This window comes from Martes martes (assembly GCF_963455335.1).
Source record: "Martes martes genome assembly, chromosome: 11".
Lineage (NCBI taxonomy): Eukaryota > Metazoa > Chordata > Mammalia > Carnivora > Mustelidae > Martes > Martes martes.
Window position 1 is genome coordinate 78,329,254 of NC_137899.1, and position 17,582 is coordinate 78,346,835.

Consider the following 17,582-nt stretch of genomic DNA (forward strand, 5'->3'; position numbering starts at 1 on the left):
TTTGGATAAAATAAACATAAGAATAACACATCACAGACCTTTTTGAGAACCAACTATAGTGAGCCTATCAAGAAAGCACTTTTTACATAAGAATACAAATGCAGATCATTTGTCTCATTGTTAAGGTAATTTGTTTTCCATTGTACATCTTGGTAGAAAAATCAGTGTGATACTCTATAAATCTTTTGGAGCATAACAATAATAATCTATAATGGGGAAAAAGTGAATATTGACTATCTAATAAGAGCATCCAGTCCTTTAACAAATAGTCCCTTTATTTCTACTGTGTGCCAAGTATAATGACAGACCCTGAGGATACAGAGATAAAAGACCATTGCCTTCTCTCAAAGAGCTTACAGTCTGTTGCTAAGAGAAAGAAGGAGACCCACTCCTCTTCTAGGTTGTTACAGTTTCTGATGGAGCACACGAAATAGACATAGTAATAATATAATAGACATAATTTAGAAGTTGGTCCTAGAGACTGTGACTCAAGGTGAATACTTGAGAGCTACAAGAAAGAGAGGTGTGAACCAAGACCCCGAAATCAAGATAAAAAACACGAAACTCTGCAAACAAAAAGTAGTTGAACAAGACAGTAGAGTAAGCTAATTTAAGGCAGCATGAGATGAGACTTAAAGGGTAGAGGAAATTGAGATCCTGAAGGCTTCTACATTCTATGCTGAGGAGTGATTTCTGAAAAAGAGGTAAGACTATCGAAAGGGGGAGTGATGTGATTATATTTTCAAAAAAACACACTCTAAATCAAAGGCATACAGATTGCAAAAGGAGAAATAAAACTGCCATGATTGTCTACATAGAAAACCCAAGAACTAACAAGGAGGTTCAACAAAATTGCAGGTACATGATCAACATACAAAACCCAATTTGGGTTTCCATATGGAAACCGAGATTTTAAAAAACGCACAATACTGTTTATTTATAATTTCTCCAAAGAAAATGAAATAGTTAGTATATACCTAATAAAATGTATATGGGATTTGTATCCTGAAAATTGCAAAAAGCTGACGAAAGAAAAAAAAGAGCTAAATAAATGGAGAGATGTATAGTGATCATGGATTGAAAAATTCAGCATAGGAAACACGTCTATTCCCCCATATTAATTTATAGGTGTAATGCAATGTTTATTTAAACCCTACAAGATTTTTTGTAGACATGGGTATGTTTACTCTAAAATGTATATTAGAGGGGCATCTGGGTGACTTAGTGGGTTGAGTACCCACCTCTTGATCTCAGCTCTGGTCTTGATCTCAGGGTTGTGAATTTAAGCCTCATGTTGGGCTCCACACTGGGTGTGGAGTCTACTTAAAAATAAATAAATAAAATAAAATGTATTTGGAAAGGCAAGGGCCTAGAAAAACTTAGTTTTGAGAAAGAATAATAAAGTGGAAGGAAGAATTATAGTTGATGTTAAGCATTACTAGATAGCCTCAGTAATCAAGAAAGTATGGTTTTAGCGAGGAGATAGACAATATCATTGGAACAAAAAATAACCTAAAAATAAACTGTCAAAATATACCCAACTAATTTTTCTTAAAGATTGTATTTATTTATTTGAGAGAGAGAAAGAGAGAGAATGGGAGGGGAGGGTCAGAGGGAGAAGCAGACTCCCTGCCGAGCAGGGAGCCCCATGCAGGACTCAATACTGGAACTCCAGGATCATGACCTGAGCCAGAGGCAGACGCCTAACTGAGTGAGCCACCCAGGTGCCCCTTACCCAGATAATTTTTGACAAGGGGCAAAAGTAATTCAATATAGGAAGGATAAGATTTTCAACAAATGGAGCTGAAGCAAGTGGATATTCATAGGCCAAAAAAATAAAATGGGCCTTGACCTAAACCTCATACCTTATACAAAAATTAACTCAAAATAGATCATGGACTTATGTTTAACATGTAAAACTATAACATATTTAGGAAAAAAAATACAGGCAAAATCTTTGGGACAAAGGACGAGGCAGAGTTAGATTTGACACCAACACCATGATCCATATAAGGAAGAATTGACAATTTGGACCTCATCAGAATTAAAAACTTTTGTTTTGCAAAAAATCCTGTGAGGAGGATGAAAAGACAAGTTACAGACTTGGAAAAATATTTGCAAGGGACATATATGACCAGGGACCATTATTTAGAATACATTAAGAGCTCTCAAAAGTCAACAGTAGGGGCACCTGGGTGGCTCAGTGGCTTAAAGCCTCTGCCTTTGACTCAGGTCGTGATCCCAGGGTCTTGGGATCGAGCCCCACATTGGGCTCTCTGCTCAGTGGGGAGCCTGCTTCCTCCTCTCTCTCTGCCTGCTTCTCTGCCTACTTGTGATCTCCGTCAAATAATTAAATAAATAAATCTTTTTTAAAAAGTCAATAGTAAAAAGCAAACAAGCCAATTAAAAACTGAGCAGGTAGGAACATGCATTTTACCGAAGAATATACAGATGGTAAATATGTGCATAAAGGTATATTCAACAAAATTAGCCATTAGGTAAATGCAAATTAAAGCCACAATGAAATGTCACAACACACTATCAGAAAGGCTAAAACAAAAAGTGGTGGTAATGCCAAATGTCAGCAAGGATGCTGAGAAACCAGGTAACTTAGAGTTTACCAGTGGGATATACAGGCATTCTGGAAAAGATTATTGAAGCTTCTCACAAAACTAAACATACACTTGTCATAAACCTAGGAGTTATGCTCTTGGGTAGTTACCTCAAAGAAATGAAAATTTATGTTCACACAGTAACCTGTACATGAATGTTCATAGCAGCTTTATTCATAAAAGCCCCAAACTGGAACCTCTCCAAATCTCCTTCAGTGAGAGAATGCATAATCAAAGTGTGGTACTAGTTAGCAATAAAAAGAAATGAACTGTTGATACATTCAACAATGTGGCTAGATCTCAACTAATTCTACTGAGTAAAATAAGACAAATTGAAAAGTTTATACTGCATGAATCCTTCTACATAATATTTATGAATTGATAAACTATAAAGTAGAACAGATTAGTAGTTGACAAGGGATAGGGAAGGGAGGAGGGAGGGAGATGGCTATAAAAGGGGATCCTCATGGTGGAAATCTTTTAGATGCTTACTTTGATGGTGGTCACATAAATATATACATGTGAGAAAATTATATAACATGCAAAAATTAGTGTATGTAAAACAGGTTAAATCTGACTAAGGTCAGTGGATTGCACCAATATGTCAATTTCCTGGTTGTGATATTGTACCGTAATATGCAAAATGTTAACTTTGGGGGAAACTAGGTGATTGGTGTAAGGGATCTCTTCTTTCTCACAATGGCATGTGAATCTATAATTATCTCAAAATAGTTTTTAAAAAATCACTGTAGGTACAGTATAAGGATAGATGGGTAATGAGGGTAGAATATACAAGCTTATTGGATCATTGGATAAGTGTGTATATTTTGAGGGGATGGTACAGGGAAGTGGTAAAGAACAGGACAGGGTCTGTGGAATGACCATGAGGTTTCTACCTTGGGGTTTATTCATCAGGAGAGAAAACTGAATAGAGGAGGAAGAGAGGTGATGAATTCAATTTTGATCTTGCTGAGTTTATTTTCCATCAACCAAGCAGAGTATGTAAAATGGGAATACAAGAAGGAAGCACAGGAATCCCTGGGTAAGAGAAGCATAGAGACTGAGAATGTTCTGCTGAATTTTGTATACATAGCCTTCATATAACATTTCTATGTACAAATGAATAGTTGAAATATCAGAGTCACTGCTATATCACAAGGGAACTCTTGAACTCAGATGCGAGAGTAAACACAGAAGTACCTGTGGGAATTTCAAATACAGGGTTGATAAAATATTCTGCATTTCCATTAGGCATCGAAAGTAAAAAGGAATTGACATTGAGTACCATTCGTGTGTATCAAATTCTACACTGGCATTCAGGAGAATTATCCTGTTTAATCCTCACAATAGGCTTAAAAAGTTAAGTTTTATTATCTGCAACTTCTAAACAAAAGTAATTTGCCAGATGAAACAAAGCCTATGAGTAATTTCTTAGACTAGAATTTAAATCTAGATGGGTTTAGCTTCTAAGCCCACATTCTTTCTGTTGCATCAAGAAGCTTGTAGAGAGTGGGGGAGAACAGATCTCAAAGTCTTCTTAAGAATTATGGATTTTCTATTCTTGCTTATTTAAGGGTTTTGTAGAGTTAAACATCTATGTTTATATTTGTTAGTGTTCAGCATCCTGCTGGGAAGTTTTAAAAGCTCTATTTAGGTCGCCTGCCCGGGTCTTTATGGGAGGTCATGCCAGTTTGGCATCAATTGAATATTCATGGCTCTCCATTCTCTGGAGACACCTTTTATGTTGACACCTTATTTTCTGGAGTAGGAAGGGGTTAATTTTCTTACAGTAATTGTTAAGTAGTCCCTTCTTTATTTTTCAGTTAATATTCTTTTTCATGTATGCAGACCATATAGACTTGTTAACAAGCATCTTTCACTGCGGCTCATCCAAACAGATAAAACAGCAGGTGTTTTCAGTTCTGTGTTTCCAAACTTTCATGGTGCATTAGCTCTGACTTCATTAACTACTAACATGGGATTCCCTAAACCTCTACTCCAGTAAACAAGTAAACAAAAAATGCCTTTCCAACTCTACAAAAAGTCCTGCACATTAGAAAGTTTGTTTTTCTCCTTCTCTGGTGAGTTTCTGTAGACTCTATTTTTTTGTTAGTGTCCTTCTGTTGAGGTATTACATTTCAGATTTTTAAGGTTAACACATCCTGCCTAAGATCTCTAGGGCTTTAAAGTCAATTCAAGACCATACGTCACAGTCTATTTACTTTTCAAACTAAAAACAAAGTAAGACCTGAAAAGATAACTTTTAGGTAAAAACTAGACCCCCCCCTTAATCAATATAGATGAAGTCTCACTATTTCTAAAGACCTTTATCATCATTATTATTCAGTAATCGAAATTTAATTTTCAAATTAAATTTCAAAATAAATTTGAGTAGTGTATCTCACATAAATACCAAAAAGGTATCTTTGGTATTTGGAAAGGGGGAATTGAGGATGTTTAATGTGATCCGATTTTCCGTTGGGTCACCTCGTTATGATCCTTCACCTTTCCAAAGAATCCAAACCTTAGGTGTAAATTTAACTTCTCTCCGTTCACGCCATCTAGTGGTTACAAGTGGTATATGTTTGATTTTAAGGATGATTCCTAATGACGGGGGGTGGGGAGGGCTGGGGTGAGGAGGCGGGGTACGCGAAAAACAAAACGGTTGGCCGCGACAATTTCCTAGTCTCTTGCCCCGTCACTTACCCCTCACACGGACACCTTTAACTACTTTAACCATTTTAGAGATGCGCAGAGATGCGCAGAGAAAAGGAAGGGGACGCACACTCAGAGACTCACGCCCCTTGACGCTGACATTTGGAAAGGGGTTCTAAATCCCTCCTGTCATTCTCAAAGGACGAGAAAAGGAGTTGTGGCAACACCTAGACCGAGGGGGACTGTCTGACTTTTCGGCAAGTTGGATAGATGACATATTAGCTCCTGCAACGTTCACATCTGGTTTGAACAGATAGAAAGAGGGAAAAGCACTTAAAAATTCCGCCGCGGGGCTCTGCAGGTCTTGCTACCCGGTAGCCCCCAGAAGACAACCAATTCCTGCGCGTTCCGCTCCGCTCACCCTCCTTCCCAGCTTCTCTCTCTCTCTCTCTCTCTCTGTCTTTTTCCTTTTTTTTTTTTTTTTTTTCTTTTCCCACGCTCGCCTTGAACCGGGTCCCAGGGAGGCAGAAGCAAGGCACCGGTCCCCTTCCTCCTCTCCTCCACCAAACCACCGCAGCCGAGCGCGTGAAGCTTCCCTTTGTTCATCCAGGCTGCTCTCCTCCCCGGCAGATCCACCTGGATGCTCTCCCTCGGTGACATTTTGCGCCGGGGCTGGTGGGTGGCTGGGGTGGAGCGAGAGGAGCCCGAGGGGGCGGGGGCGGAGAAAGGTCAAGCCGAGGGAAAGGCAGGAGACGCCTTTCATAACCTGCGTGGCGGGGCGTGCGCGCGGTTATTTATTTATTTTCTCCCTATTTATTGATCGCACGAGCAGAGCGGCGCGGGGAGCCGGGGGAGATGCAGGACCACCCACTGGCGGGGAAGCAGCCAGCCACCCTCCCGCGCCCCCGCGCTGCCGAGCGCCTCCTGCCTCTGCGCTCAGGCGATTGCCCGCGCCGGCCCCGGCCCCGGCCCCGGCTCCGGCTCCCGCTCCCGCTCCCGCCCCGGCCCCTCCACGCCACCGCCGCCGCCAGCCCGGCCGCCCCGCAGCCCCGCAGCCCCACAGCCCCGCACCGCCAGGCTCGGGCCCCGGTGACAGCGGCGGCGCAGTAAGTTGGCAGGAGCCAGTCCCCTCCGTTCTCGCCTCCCCCGCACCTTTTGAACTTGTTGCTGCTGCTCGGCTCGCCTGCGCCTGGCTTTTGGAAGGTGAAAAGGAGGAGGGAAGCACAGAGGGATGGGGGAAGGGGAAGAAGAGCTCGCTTGAGCTTTATTTATGCTCTCTGGGCGCATCGGATTCGGCGGCTCGGGAGCTGCTTTCTCTGCTTTTCCCTTTCCGGGTGCACGGCGAGGAGAAAGTCTCTATGCAACTCAGCCCCGGCGCGCACTTTGCCAGGTATGTACCGCGAGCGAGGCGCGTTCTGCGCGGAGGCAGATGCTGCTGCTGCCGCCGCCGCGGCGGCGGCTGCCAGCTCCCGTGTTCTGTAACTGTCACACTGCACCTGAGCTGAACTTGAAAAGAGAGTGAAGGGGCGATTGGGCAAACGCTTTTGGCAGACACAAGGGGTGCTTGCAGACGTGGGGGAGGAGGCTCTGTATTAACGCCCCCCACCGTGCCCACCGCACAGCACCTCCATCTCTGCAAATACGGCCCAAGGAGTAGAGGCGGCGACCGGACTCCCAAAGAGACGTGGGGCAGCGGCTGTGACCGCATCTCGGAAGCTGCAACAACAGGTCGCCTTTCTGAGACTCCGTTGGCGGGAAGGGCCACTTGGAAAGGGAAGGTTTGAAAGAGCTAAAAGGGAAGGTGGAAGGGTTGTCTAATTCACCAAAAGAATACCACTGAGTGACTGCCCTTCGTTTTCTCTATCCTACACAACGCATACTGACCCTACATTATCCGGACTGTGTCAGGGAAAAACCAGACACCTGTTTGAAAAAATTGCTGCGTCTAAAGTCAACTGTGTACTTATTTGTGCCAGGAGTGGCCCGGTTCACCTGCTGGAAGAGGTTTGATTAGATTCTGCTGGGCGTGATTGTTAGGACATTGTATTTTTTTTTTTTTTTCCTTACTACTCCAAATTCCTGTGTTTGAGGGAAACTTGCCCTTCTGAGAACTGTGACTTCACCAGGAGCTCTACCGTGGAATAGGAGTGATACTTCCGGACCACATTTCTCAGTGGTATTTTGTTCGACGGGCGGAAGTGAGTGAGTGTGGCTACTTTGCCCCATTGTAGAGGCCTGGTTGCCCTTCTTGCCTCCACTTCAAGGAACCATGGCGGCGGGTGTAGCAGCATGGCTGCCCTTTGCCAGGGCAGCAGCCATTGGGTGGATGCCTGTGGCCTCGGGGCCCATGCCAGCTCCCCCAAGGCAGGAGAGAAAAAGGACTCAAGATGCTCTGATTGTGCTCAACGTGAGTGGCACCCGTTTCCAGACATGGCAGGACACCCTGGAACGCTATCCAGACACTCTGCTGGGCAGTTCTGAGAGGGACTTTTTCTACCACCCGGAAACTCAGCAGTATTTTTTTGACCGTGACCCGGACATCTTCCGCCACATTTTGAATTTCTACCGCACCGGGAAGCTCCACTATCCTCGCCATGAGTGCATCTCTGCTTATGATGAAGAATTGGCCTTCTTCGGCCTCATCCCAGAAATTATTGGCGACTGCTGTTACGAGGAGTACAAGGATCGCAGGCGAGAGAACGCGGAGCGTCTGCAGGACGACGCCGACACTGACAACACCGGAGAGAGCGCGCTGCCCACCATGACTGCTCGGCAGAGGGTCTGGCGGGCATTTGAGAACCCCCACACCAGCACCATGGCCCTGGTGTTCTACTATGTTACAGGGTTCTTCATTGCCGTCTCAGTCATCGCGAATGTGGTAGAGACAGTGCCATGTGGGTCTAGCCCAGGGCACATTAAAGAACTGCCTTGCGGGGAGCGCTACGCGGTGGCCTTCTTTTGCTTGGATACAGCCTGCGTCATGATCTTCACAGTTGAGTACTTGCTTCGCCTGGCTGCGGCACCTAGTCGTTACCGTTTTGTGCGCAGTGTCATGAGTATCATCGACGTGGTGGCCATCCTGCCTTATTACATCGGGCTGGTGATGACAGACAATGAGGATGTCAGCGGAGCCTTTGTCACGCTCCGGGTCTTCCGGGTCTTCCGGATCTTTAAGTTTTCCCGCCACTCCCAAGGCCTGCGCATCCTGGGGTACACACTGAAGAGTTGTGCCTCAGAACTGGGCTTCTTGCTCTTCTCGCTCACCATGGCTATCATCATTTTTGCTACGGTCATGTTCTACGCAGAGAAGGGGTCTTCAGCCAGCAAGTTCACCAGCATCCCCGCTGCCTTCTGGTATACCATCGTCACCATGACTACACTAGGGTGAGTGCCATCAAGGGAGATGGGGTGGAGGTTGAAGGTATGGGAGGTGATTGTGAGTGGACTCAGTAAGGTTACATAATTCAGAGGAAACACCTCTTCTCTTTTCTAAATGGGTTTAGGGAAGCATTATCTAAGTGGTTTTGAGAAACTCTCTATGAAATGGGTATGATACAGCGATTGAAATGTTTAGGGGATTTGCTGGCAAGTGTTGAGTATTGGTGCCTGAGAGTGATAAATATACAAAGAAATTTTGAAACTCCTGAATATGGGAAATATAATATTATACATATCAATACATAAAGATATGATAATGAACAACACAAAATTGGCACCCACATAAAGGTATGAATATGCATAATATATATTGAAATGCCTAGAAAGTGTTTCAGTGTATTCAAATGAAAAGTTTTCATGTATATTTGAAGTATATTCATGTATATTTGAAGTAAATAGATACTTTTGGCATTCATTTTTCCTCCAAGAACCATAATTCTTATTTTACAACATTATAAAACATAGATTATAGATTTCATTATCAAGAATTTTATAATGTATTTGTACATATTCATATACATGCATTTTCATTTTGGCTGATAGATTATACAGTTTTCGAATATTAGGACTGAAACTGATCAACTCTACTAAATGAAGTAGAATGATATTTGCAGCATATTTAAGACTAGAGGTTCATAGTTTCAAAATAAGAAGTCAATGACTATTACTCACAGTTTTTTTTTATTTTAGAAACTACAGATCCCATCAGGCAATGGGCCTATGACCATTAAATACACGTAGAAGATAGAGCAGTATCTGGTGAGATTGATGGTCACCAGGGGCCAATTGTGTAATAGAATTTTGTGCATTCTGATTTCCTTCTATAATTCTTCTGTGTATTCTTTTATTTGGGGGTAATGGTGTTTTGCAACCAAAATTTCAAATTAATGTTTTTTCAAAAAATTAATATGAAGCTAGAATTGAGATTTTTTTTAAGTTGGTAGAAAAAAGGTAAAGTGTGAAATGATTAGTGTTAGTCAAACTGCAGAAAAGTAGCACGATTTATATATTACAGGATCTAATAAAATAAAATAGTTAGAGCCTTTTACTTTTATGAGTTCTTCGGTAAGCCAAGTAGTGATGTTAGTGCCCTTTCTTCAGCTTTTTGCTGCTTTTCTTGCATAGTTAATCAGTTCAGTAAGGGTTTGGTAATGGCTGTAGGAAGAAGTTATTCCCAAGGCTGCTTTTTAAAGTTGTTTCTGGCTAATTTAATTGTCTTCTTTAAATGACAATGTGGTTAAAGTCAACTTAATTGTATTAGCCATAATGCATTGAACTGAATTTCTCATATTGTCATATGGCCAACTAATGGAATATTTCATATGTGAAGAATTTTTGGCTAAGTTAATTAAATTGTGCTAAACAAAAGCTAGACACTGCTTGTGATTTTTATTTAGTCTCATGTATTTTTTTAAGACCTACTGGTGCACTGAAAAAAAAAAATGAATTAGTGAAAATTCGTATCCTACTGCTTTTATGTCCTTCTTATCCTGTTGGCAGTTTTGTGACAAATTTTGAAGGTGTAGTATAGGTGCTTTTTTCTTACTAAAGAGAATTTTATATGTGTGTGTGGTTTGGAGTCTTGTAGTCTTCTTGTCATATGAAATCTTTGTTAGGGAAATTGGGTAGTGCAAATCACTATCAGAACTTCAGATCAGAAATACTTATGAAAAAGAGAATTCTGCTTTGAGAGGAATTAAAGAAACATTAAAAGGAAATACATATGGTTTAAATTTGGTGTCTATGCTGGTGTTTTTCATGAAGTATCAGTGAATCATTTTGATTAAATTTTATTAAGTTAATCATTTAATACCATATACTGTGTATATGAATATCAGTATTAAAATGAATATTGTTGAAATGCTAATTTCATCTGGCTAGAAGTTCTATTCTAGATATGAGACACTACTATTATATTAAAGTTTGTTTCCTGAAATGACTTTAATTTTTTAATTTTATTTTAAAATTTATTTTTGCTTTTAGGAAGAAAAAGAGGAAGTGTTAGCTATCAATTTTTTTTTTTTTACTGTATAAATAAAATACTTATAAGTGTCTAACTTTGGAAATGATTTAAGAAACTAAATCATAAGGCTCAAGTCAAATCTATGAAATGATTTAGTTCATGTGTTCTTATATAAGTAGATTAGAAGAATTAAGTATGTATACTTTCTCAAAACTTGGAAGCAAAATGCGAGTTACTTTTAAGACTTAAGTTTCACCGAAGCTGAAAATTTTAATTTTCGGGAAATTAAGCTAATTAATGATCTGGTGGACTAGAGCAGTCATACTTTTAAGATGTAGAAATGTTGATGCAGTAAAAATACAATCCATTTATTGAAAAATATATGTGAGCATTTAAGAAAGTATATGCTTTATAATACAGCGAAGTTTCTTAGAAAGACATCTTCAGTTTCTCATTAAAATATAGTTATAATGTATTTTATTTTCCTAGAGAAACAGATTTCTGTTTTAAAGATACTGCCTTGTTGGTGTCTTTGGTTGCATTGTGACTCACAGCTTTATTTAAGAACAGAAAACATTCAACAAAAGCCATTGCCTGAATTTATTTTTTCACTGTAGTTTTAAACTTATAAGCTAAAGTGTCAGATCTAAACTTTCTGGAAAATATGCAGTAGTTTGAATTAATATCGAGCTGTGTCTGCTAGATGACCCAAAATTTCCCATTACCCTTTCTAAGCCCTTTTTACTTGGCTATTATTTTTAATAGAGCTAATATTAATCAATGAATGATAATAGAAGTGAAAATGGACTCCTAAACAGTGGTTATCAAAAATCTAGCTCATGCAAACATCATCTACATGAGAAGAAAAGACAAGACCTTTGTAATTCAGGACTGGCAGAATTATCTACCTCTCCGCTCCTTTTAAACAATGTTCAGTTGGCTTTTGGTCTGAAGAAATGACCAGGTCTGTCTTAGAACTATTGTGTATTCATCTCATCATCTTTGTGCTCCTTGAAATCTCAAGCATATCACTATACTGTAACTTAACCATGCTTGTTATATAACTAAGTATTTAATTTGCCAGTAAAACTAATGCTTTGAAGTATAATTTTAAGCCTATCCATTTCCTGTTAAAGAAACCTTAAAAGTCCAATTAAAAAAAAAAATCAGTGAAACAGAATATCAGAAAGATTTTTTAGACGTGTTTAGACTGAGTAGCCATATATATCTGCTCTTCCATTTTGTCTTTTCTTTCTCTGCATATCTATTCACCTTCACTGGCCCTCAGTACCCTTTTACTCCCCCACCTCCCTCCTTTCCATCATGTGAACTCTAATTGCTTCCTTAAACAGTCTTGGGAGGAAAAGAACCTGGAACTCCTCTTTTGTCCTAATGACCTTTGGCAGATAGCATCCAGTTGTTTTTCATTCAAGTGGTAGTACTCAAATGGTGCCAAATTTAGGAAATTTTCAAATGTTCGTCAGTAATCAAAAGTGACTTTGCAAAAAATATTTAGTAACTTTACCATTGTACCTCAGGTTCATGACTTGTGAGTAAGAAGCAGTACCAGGTGGCACGTTAAATAATTTGAGGAGCTTGGATGCTAGGCAACATCTGCATTTTAGGGCACGATTACTAACCATTTAGACTCTTGTTTTAAAAACAGAGGTTGTGTTACTCATCACATAAAACTTAAGAACTTGAGAAGTGTGATTTCTGCGGTCCACCACTTCTTTAATTTTAAAACAGAGTTGTTTTTATCAACGTTTTCGGTATGGGAAAGAAAGCCACTACGTGGCATTTCTGTAAAGTTTATGTTTAAAATGCAACTTAATGGGGCACCTGGGTGGCTCCATTGGTTAAGCAGCTGCCTTGCCTCCGGTCATGATTCCAGGGTTCTGGGATTGAGCCCCACGTAGGGCTTCCCACTCAGGAGAACGCCTGCTTCTCCTTCTACCTCTGTCCGCTACTTCCCCTGCTGTGCTCTTTCTCTCTCTCTGTCAAATAAAGAAAATCTTTTAAAAATATAAAATAAAATACTACTTTATAATTTTAACTACAAAAATTATGTTCTGGTTTCTAAACAAATCAAGGAAAAAAGAAGTTCATCTGTGGTATGCTATCATCAGAAACAAATACAGTAGAATTACTTCTGCACTCAGAAAACTCAGTGTAGTTGTCTATTTATAAGACTCTACAAAACTACCTCTATATTATTTCAATTTTAATCGTTTTGATAAATTGCTATTTTAAGAAATAAAAACACAAAATAGTTTTTCATCTCAGTTTTCCTAACAATGTATCCACATCAATGTGTCCTCTTTTTAGAGTGGCTTGATTGGAGAGGGATTATATATATATATAAATATGCCATGTGTATGTCACATATGTTTTATGTAATGCAGATATGTTATATATCTCTCATATAACATAAATATATAAAATATGTTACATGTTATTTATCTTTTAATATATATGTGTTATGTAACACATATGTTGTTAAATATATATTCTTAAAAAGAATGAACTCTTAAATATTTTCCTGCCATCAATCACTATTCTGACTGCATAGCTTTGGGGAATGTTGGGAGTAAGCTTGCAGAATCATTTACATAGAAACTTTTGGTTTACCCAGTTATTACTCAAAATGAGTAGAATTACTTTCCCCTGCATCAGCATCTGCATGTAAATATTGCTAGCATGTTAATCAAATACATCTTTACACAGTGGGAAGTACCGAATTTATCTTTCAGATGAGGAACCATGCTATTGGTAAAAACCACATTTATTTTTACATACTATGTTCATTGTGTGTGTGTGTGTGTGTTTAAGGGAGAGTGCACGCCATACGATGGGGCAGGGAGGGGCAGAGGAGAGGGAAGGGAGAATCTCAAGCAGGCTCCATGCCCAGGTCAGAGCCCGACTAAAGGCTGGATCTCACCAGAGATCATGACCTGAGCAGAAATCGAGAGTCAGATGCTTAACTGACTGAGCCACCCAGGCTCCCCACAGACTATGATGTATATTTTTATAAAATTCTTTATAGATCATGTTCATTGTTGGGAGTCAAAAATGAACTTTTAAAGAAACGTAGAGAAATGTGATATGCATTACAGGTAACCAAATCTTAACTGTCTTTGTTTTGTTTTAGTCATCATTTGAATATAGGCAGTATATGACATGACATAATACCTATTTTTAAATATGTATATTTGCTTAGCATTTTCCTTTTTTTCTTTAAAATAAATATTTACTTGGTTGCCAAGAAGAGGTGTGTCATGTGTGACATAATAGTGACGTAATTAAACAGCAGCAGCATTTTTTGTTTGTTTCGTGTTTTTACTTATTTTTTTTTTTCTGAAGACCTTGAAACATTACCTGGGAGTGTGTAATAATAACTAACTGGGGATTACTGCTGATACTATAGGGATAAGAAAGGAATCCATTCTGTCTTTTTTCTATTGGCATAATGCCTTTCTCTCCTAGTTCTGCTTTTTGGGACTCAAACCAGGTTTCTCAGTATCACTGCGGGCTCTGCGTGTACTTACACAGTCCTGGGCTCCAGTCTCACGGTGCCCAGCTGACGTAATAAAAACATGGGTTCTTGTTCAGGGAACTCTTAGGCCGTTTGGAAGCAAGCTATGTGGCAGTAACTATCTTACCTGGCATGATGAGGAAGAAAATAATTCTTTGACTTGAATGACCTAAAAAAGAGTCGGCCTGTGAGTTGTTAGAATGTTACAGTTTAACTTCTGTATCATTGAAAGAACAAGAAAATTCACCAAAATTGAAATATTATTTATCCTTCAGAGCTATAATGATGATTTTACTCTTTTTTCCCCCAGTGTAAGACTCTTCGTGTCTTATAATGTTTTCTGAGCACTTAATACATATATATAGTATATACTATATAGTTTTTTGTATATAGTATATACACACACATTTATATGTATAGTTTATGTTTATTTAAATATATATAAGTATATATATGTATATGTGTGTATGTATACAACCATTGCTATCCCATTGGCAATAGCTAGATTTGACAGTGTGGGATATAGTTTGGTATTGAAAAGAAACATAGGGATGCAACACCATCTCTACATTTCTGTCCATACTGAGACTGTCCCTTGCTTTAGTGTAGATCCCATTGGAATGTTACCCTTTAGTTTCTTCCTTTGAGAACCAGACTTCAACCATGATCTTCTCCACAAGGCCTTCTCAACCTTCTAGCTGCCATTATCTATAGTTAGGATTTTACTTGACATTAGTAAGTGCTATTTTATATATAACTTATTGTTTTACTCCTTGCCTTCCTAACTAGATTGAAAGGCTTTTGAAGTATGGGCCTATACCTTTTGGGGACTTATTACCTACTAGCTCAGTGCCTAAATGTAGAAAAATCTATATTAAAGCTTTGCAGACCATGGTGTGAGGCGATACCAGCCCGCCATGCAGAGCTCCTTAGCTGTGAACAGTCTCAACATTGGCAATAATTTACTAATCTAATCTTTTGCTTCATTCAGTGTTAGGAAAAATTGGAATTTATTATTTGAGTATTTTGTCTTTGTACTACAATCTACCCTTTTTAGACTTGGGAGAGCTGTAAGACTCCACCACTCTTTGATCTGTAACTAATTGTCTTCAAAAGTTAGAATTAATGGCTGTCAATGGCTATTTCCTTAATCAGTTTTCTTCCTGGTGAAGGCTAGTAAATTGCAGATGCCTCTGGGAAGCATATGGGGATGACTTACAATGCAAACGAATCAGCTCAGAAATGTTCTGCCTTGTCTTTCAACCTGAGTTCCCCCAGTAAACATGAGCTGGCACTTTTTTCTCTTTCCAGGCCCACTCATTTATGCATAAAATGGAATTGTTTAAAAATAGTGCACTGTTGTCTATAAATGACACATAAGATAAATGTAGTCTATCAGAAAGAAGTTCCTGCTTGAAGTGATTAAAAGGCAGGTATATAAAATGTAAACATACATGTAGATACATATCCTGGCATGGTGCAGTGCATTTTGCATTGGGAATTTTGACATGTCTGTTATGTAAAGAAGATCTGAATTATAAAAAGTGTGGGGAGAATAGGGAGTGAGTTACCAAGTTAATAAGGAGAAAGAATAACATTGAAAGAGTAGGATGACAGTTGAAATAATGTCAGATAGAATGGGAAGGTTTTGTTCTAAAAGTGAAAGGTCTTGTCTTTTTTGCTCTCATGTGGGCCTGATTATTCCATTGTCCTCATTTTCTTCACTTTTAAGAATAACAGTAATCATGCTTTTGGAAACCCACAGTTTTACCAGTAGCATATACCCCCAGCAAATCAACATGTGACTCATAGAGTTCATTTCAATTTAACAGACTTTTGTTGATCACTTTTGTTGATCACTACCTGTCATTGACCACAGCAGTAAATGTAACTGCCAATTTCCTGACCTTAAGGACCATGTATTCTAGTGGCAGGGGTGGAAAGAAAACCATATAAATATATAATTCCAGGTAGCAGTTGGTGCTAGCAACAAAATAAATGGGGTAAGACAAGACTGTTGGCCAACTGAAGGGATGACATGAGCCCTGTGACTATCTGGGTAAAGAGCTTTAGATGAGGAGGGAAAAGAAGTACAAAAACCTCAAGGTAAGAGGAGCCTTGGTGTACTCCATGTAAGGCCGCTGTAATTAAAGCAAAGAAGGGGAGGGGCTTAGTAGCAAATGCTATCTGAAAGGTAGAGGGGACAAGATGATGTGGGACATTGTAGACCATAGTAAAGACTTCTGGTTTTATTCAAGACATAATGGGGACACATTCAAGAATTATGAGCATGGTAAAGATAGGATATGATTTTTATCTTTAAATGAGCACAAATTCTGAACATTGAACATTTCTTAAATGGTCATTTGAACATTAATTTCTTCACTGTGTATAAATCCTCATCCTTTGTTAGATTCATTATACTTACCTTAACTTGAAATTTATATCTACTTATACATGAGATTTTCCAGAAAAATGGAATATTTTATAAGAATGCATGATTAAAGTATTCCCAACTGACAAAAATAAACCTAGTTCAAATGAGAAAATGAGTTCTACATGTAAGCTGAAAAGACTGAAGTGTTTCTCAATAGATATGGAACTATCTGAGAAATGACTAGGGATTATTATTTATCTTGAATATAGATTTACAGACTTATAGTTGTCAATTCTAATGTTCATGTGCAAGAATGTCATATATACTTTGGATTCTACTTAAAGAATTTTCATTCCTTTTTTTCTTCCCCTCACTTTTCAGTAGATACATGTACCCCTGGTCAGGTGTTTGGCTGTTTCTGTGAATCTGAAAGAAAAAAGGGTTTATATGTCTTTAAAAATGCCAGAGGATAGTATTTTTAAACTCAAATTAAATTGGAACCATACATGTAGCAGATGTGTATTTGTGAAAACTTATAGAGGCATTGCTTTGGTAAGAATCATCATGCTGGAGAGTAAAACATAAACATGAATGGATAATTGGAGAGCACTCGGGTTTGGAAGAACAAGAATTGGATTAACAACATAAAATTAAGAAAAAAAAAAAAAAGTTTGTCTGTGTGTCTCCCAGATGAGCAATTTGTGAAAATATTTCCTAACTCTAAGGGAAGTCAGTGTGGCATCTCAATTTGGCGTTCTGTTCCCATTATAACGTCTCTCCTTCAGATAATTCTGCATCCTACCCAGTACTTCTATCTGGAGACTTGATTTCTGATGATTATAAGCTAGGGTTCATGAGGGTCATCACAAAGGAAAAAATCCTGGTATTCTCTGTCCTTTGCATGTGAAACGATCATGACAATTACATTCTGATAATTACTAGCCTTCCTTTGTTTTGAATGGGGAACTGGTTTCTTTTCATCTTGAAGCAGAAATTGAAACT

At 39.0% G+C, this 17,582-nt stretch overlaps 1 protein-coding gene and 1 pseudogene across 2 annotated transcripts in view; one reads left to right on the plus strand and one right to left on the minus strand.

Moving 5' to 3' along the window:
- The window catches only part of LOC308352478 (glutathione S-transferase P-like), a 74,045-nt pseudogene extending 68,118 nt beyond the window's left edge, over positions 1 to 5,927 (minus strand). The window contains exons 1-2 of the transcript in view: positions 5,771 to 5,927; positions 5,100 to 5,173 (exon numbers count right to left, since the gene is read on the minus strand). The product of the transcript in view is annotated as a glutathione S-transferase P-like (transcript). The remainder of the gene's footprint in view (positions 1 to 5,099; positions 5,174 to 5,770) is intronic.
- A 1,609-nt stretch (positions 5,928 to 7,536) lies between these two features.
- The window catches only part of KCND2 (potassium voltage-gated channel subfamily D member 2), a gene marked incomplete at both ends in the record, with an annotated part of 492,167 nt that continues 482,121 nt past the window's right edge, over positions 7,537 to 17,582 (plus strand). The window contains one exon of the mRNA XM_080819084.1: positions 7,537 to 8,651. Coding sequence (XP_080675210.1) covers positions 7,537 to 8,651 — 1,115 coding nt within the window. The remainder of the gene's footprint in view (positions 8,652 to 17,582) is intronic.